At 37.9% G+C, this 5,069-nt stretch overlaps 1 protein-coding gene across 1 annotated transcript in view; it reads left to right on the forward strand.

Annotated features, from left to right (window-relative positions):
• The window catches only part of LOC101862951 (leucine-rich repeat and death domain-containing protein 1), a 14,816-nt gene that overhangs the window by 1,885 nt on the left and 7,862 nt on the right, over positions 1-5,069 (forward strand). Inside the window, exons 3-6 of the mRNA XM_005099894.3 lie at positions 1,282-1,491; positions 2,430-2,636; positions 3,350-3,532; positions 3,865-4,033. Coding sequence (XP_005099951.2) covers positions 1,282-1,491; positions 2,430-2,636; positions 3,350-3,532; positions 3,865-4,033 — 769 coding nt within the window. The remainder of the gene's footprint in view (positions 1-1,281; positions 1,492-2,429; positions 2,637-3,349; positions 3,533-3,864; positions 4,034-5,069) is intronic.

Below are 5,069 nucleotides of genomic sequence, written 5' to 3' on the forward strand. Positions count from 1 at the left end.
AGATAGATGGAGACAGAGAGGGGGAGGAGAGCGGGGGCAAAGAGTATAATAGTATAGAGAGAGGGGATGACAGATTGATAACCAACAGGGATACATGACTAGTAGAGAGAGAGAGAGAGAGAGAGAGAGAGAGAGAGAGAGAGAGAGGGGTAGAGAACAGGGGGAAATGCTAGCAAATATCACATTTCTCTAGTTGACAGGAGGGAACGAGAGAAAGATAAAGTGGGAAAGTAGGTGGGATGGGGGAAGAAAGACAGAAATAAACAAAGACAATGAGAGGACGAGCGATACACAAAGAAGAGAGAGAGAGAGAGAGAGAGTGAGAGAGAGGCAGGCTGAAAAAGAGGGGATAGAGAGGCAGAGAAATAGAGAGGGTGACTGCTGGATTGAAATTGTGACATTATTCTTTTTAAAAATTGTCTTGTGATTCCTCCTACTCTAAAACAGAGGAAAAACGATCAATCATCGAAAAGACATCCGCAATCTTCATTTAGATCTAGATTTAGGCCTCAAAACTAGATATGATTAATTTCTGTCTGTCTAGATCTAGAACTAGACCTTAGATTTAGAAGAACCTAAGTCTACCCTGAGCCAAGAGGGCACTGAAAGTTTTTGAATCACAAAAGATTTCCCCTACCAGGTCTGTATACTTCGTGACTTTGTTCCCGGTTACCGGGTCTGTATACACTCCGTTGTTATTTTCTGTCTTGTTAATAGGGTTTGGTAAGCAACGGGGGTAAACCTTGTCTAAATAGATATCAATCCAAAGAGTAAATGTCTAGCGCCAAACTGTATTTCTCTAATGTAATATGAAAGTGGTAAATTGGAACAATTTTATACCTTTATAAAATCTGTATTTCTAGCTCTACCAGAATGCACAGCTAATAGATGCATGGTGACTGCAGTACGTGTAGAAATGAATACATTTTGTTTTGTATTAACTTGACTCTTTAAAATTTCATTTGCTTTGAACTATCTAAAAAAAATTGTGAACATTATTGCTAATCAGGTGTGGCCACTGCTAATAAGCTATTGGGATGTGTACAACAGTGGGAGCTGCCAACCATATATATATGGCCAGAACAGTCTCAAATGAGTTTAAATCAGTGACAACTTGATGTTCTGACTTTTTTTCTCAATCAAATCAACTACGACTCTTATTATTCTGTTTTACTTGAGATCCCCTGTTTGTCAACAATAATGCAAGTCCATGCCCTTGTGAACATTTATTTAAGCTATTTTAAAAAATTCAGTAAAGTGCTAATGAACTTTTATTTTCAGGTTTGCCTTGAACTGAACAACAAAGGATACAGAGAAATTCCCACTTCTATATTTGACATCCGAGAGCTGTCGTGTCTTTTTCTCCTCAACAATGACATTGATCGGCTTCCAGATGATCTGACACTTCTAGAAAACTTGGAGGCATTGGTATTAACAGGAAACAATATACATGTGGTGAACAGGCATATTTTTCAACTGCCAAAATTACAGGTAGGCCTACATGTACATTTTTTTAGGTACCACAAAAAACATAATTTATAGGAATGAATACAAAGTTTTGTTATAAGTATATAGAGGTGTCTTCAGTGGATTTATAACTTTTATGCATAATGCGAAGAATAATATCTGAACTATTTAGGATGTACACTTGGCCATGAACTCGGCACTTACTATTGTTTGTATACATTGTGGGGCAATCTGTGATGCAGGAAGAAATACCTAGAAAAAAAAATTTGGTTCGAGGTTTTCATATATTATCTATGCGCCTCTGTTGTTACTTGGAACATAAAACAAATGTTTAACACTACTAATACTAACCTTCTGTCAGCATGCTACTATAACAGGAGTTAGCCAAACCTGTTCCTCTCTGTGCTGTGATCCTTTCCGCAGCTTTGGGGCCCAGATGCGTTGGAATCTTTCACGTTACACACAAATGAACCGAGGCTCTAACTAGCCTTTTTCACCACCTATACTCTCAGCCGGCCTCCTCTGCCTTGATACAACTCTCTCCTCTAAAAGTCCCACCAGTAGTAACTCAGACTGCTTTTATAAAGTTGCAAACAATACAATAACTGAACAGAGACTCACACTTTACTCACTCTCACACTTTCAGCCAAACATTACAATAGGCTAGGCCTTAACCCCCTGCCACAACCAAAAACAACCAAATATAGACCACAGCCTCTATACTCCCAAAAATATTATGTCACCTGGCATCTCACAAAGAAGATTTAACCCTGTCAATGTTATCTTTTTTAGTAGTCCTTGTTAGTGTAAAGGCATTTAAGAATTTTAGTAAGAAACATTTAAGTCGTACATTGCTTTGAAAATGTATATTTCTCTAATGCATGTGCAAATGAATAATGTAATAAAAATGCAAAGTAGGCCTTTTTTAAAACTCTCTATTTCATCTGCACTTTTGTCCACAGGTTCTTGACATCTCTAATAATGAGATCTCAACCATTTCTTCTGAAATATCCACCCTGAAGTCACTTACTCAGCTTTTACTAAATGGAAACAGACTAGAGCAAGTGCCCACAACAGTTGGCGATATGACGCAGCTTCGTGTATTGGGCCTGAATGACAACCTTTTGACATCACTACCGGATAGTTTTTCCAATCTAAAAGAACTGCAGGTACAGTAACTAATGACAGCTGACTGGAATCATTTTTGAGCTTTCTTTAGAACAGAGGGTATTAGTCCCTAAAAAGACATTTAAACCTGCTCTAACGGCTTCCTGTCATAGACAATCACCTGTCCAAATGACCATTTCCCATTTCTCCCTCTACACTGTCGAAGACGGTGACAAGCCTTAGACAACCACTTTTCTCCTCGACAATGGATGGACATATTATTGGATCATTTGAATTATGATCAGTTATTGTGACTATCGCCCTCTGAGCATCACTAAAAGAAAACAGTCCTGACGACTGTAGATATGAATTTATTTTTAAAAGAACATTTAAAATCATTTAAAGCCTTTTGCATAGAAAAGATCAATTGGCTGAGGTATTTCTTTGTGTAAACCATGAAGATAGGTCTTGTTTTGATTGAAAGTATATCAATGAATAGCTCTGTCACTCTAGGGATGAAGTGGTAGATCTAGAAATGCTCATAAAGTATATTTCACACATAAGGTTTTGAGTGGGTGAAGAAAAAATTACTGGTCGATTTTTTTATCATCAAACAAAGACCCCAAAATTGTCTAGCAGAAAATTTTGATGATATTAGAATTAGGGGGGGGGGGGGATTAAGACTAAAGAGAAAACGACAGAAGATATGTTAAACTTCAGGTAGAGTAAGGAGTCAGAAAAAAGATATCCACAAAGCGTATTTTTATGTTTTCAGATTTTAGGGTTAGAGAGAAACCTGCTCGAGTTCTTAAACCCTGTAGTGTGCCAGATTGAGAGCTTGCGGCGGCTTGGCTTGTCTGGAAACAAGATGACTAACCTGCCTCATGAAATTGAAAGTATGACAGGTTTGCAACAGCTGCTCCTGGATGACAACCAGTTTGAATTCATCCCCATCCAGGTATGATGTTTAGAATTTTCAGGTGTTTACTTCACTGCACTCTATACTTTAATATATCTTTTACATTCCTGAGACAGGCTTAAACTTAATGACTTTTATGCTATGATCTTTCAGGATAAAATTAAGAGGAAGGGGGATGATTTTTTTAGGGGGGGGGGAGGGGGAGATATTTGTGCGAGAGTTTGAAAAATCAGTTTAACCAGAAAGTTACCAGGCTTCTAAGTAAACCACTGTTAACCAGAGCTGTGGTCTTCATTGCTGGTTGATTGTAAAGGTTACTGTGCAGGCATTCAATAAATAATTTTCCTTTACGCCTGTGTCTTTTCAACTAGGTATTCTGGCTCCAGGAGTTGGTGGAATTGTCAATGTGTGGCAACAGCCTCACCGAAGTCATCAGTGACATTGAGAACATGACCAAACTCAAGGTCATCGGTCTCAGCAACAACAAACTATCTGACCTACCACAGGAGATGCTAAAACTGACACAGATTGAGATTTTGAGTGAGTGCTGACATTTTTACTAACTGAAAGTCTAATATTCTATTAAAGAAAATCAATATATTCATTTTCTCCTCTTTGCATAACATTAAGTCATAGCAAAACAGGTTAACATCATTGTTTTTTTCCCCCGGCTACTCATTTTACTTTCCAGAGAAAAATAACTGAACAGTGTTTTAATATTAACAAATAATAATAATAATGATAGTATTAATAATGATAATACTACTACTAATGATTATAATGATAATTGCATTTATATCTATAGGTATGATCAAATTTCAACTCTCTGCAGCATGCTCTATGCACATTACAACTGTTTATTACTCCAGTTGACCGTATAACACCCAGAAATATCCTTAGCTTCCCTTGAAGCATACAGTGCATGCTGTTAATTGCTCGTGTTAAAACACCTACATACTGACAAGATTTTTCGCTGTTTGTAGGCGGGTACATGTACCCATTCCCTAGGGTGAAGTGAGGAAAGTTCATTTGAGTAATGTGCTTTCCAGAAGGACACAATGTTGGGCCTATGATGGGATTCGAATCAATGACCTTGCAGTTGAGAACCCAAAAGACTGACCACTAGACTGCCGTAAGCAGACAAAACGCCTTTTTTTCATTTTGACGCGAACATTTTTTATTTACTAAATCGATAGTTTGATATATTACCCTTTTTGTGTGAAAAAATCAAAGTGAAACTGGGACTAGTTTTTGAATAAATTAACATACAAAATTCGGAAGAACGCCTTTTTAAAATGGTCATGCTGACGAAATACCTTTTTTTTAAGAGTTCGCTGACAGAACACCTTTTTTCTCGCCACGGCTTCGGAAAAAAGGCGTTTTGTCAGCAAACTCTTGTCAAGCAAAATACCAACAGAACGCCTTTTTACTGTCTTGTACTAGGCCTAACGCAGTGATTTTCGTCTTGGGTATGATCTCCCCATACCCCTTCCCCCCTCCCCAAAACACACACACACACATACACACACACAAACACACACATTCACACACGCTCTCTCTCTCTCTCTCTCTCTCT

Source organism: Aplysia californica, unplaced genomic scaffold (assembly GCF_000002075.1).
Source record: "Aplysia californica isolate F4 #8 unplaced genomic scaffold, AplCal3.0 scaffold00229, whole genome shotgun sequence".
In the NCBI taxonomy this organism is placed as follows: domain Eukaryota; kingdom Metazoa; phylum Mollusca; class Gastropoda; order Aplysiida; family Aplysiidae; genus Aplysia; species Aplysia californica.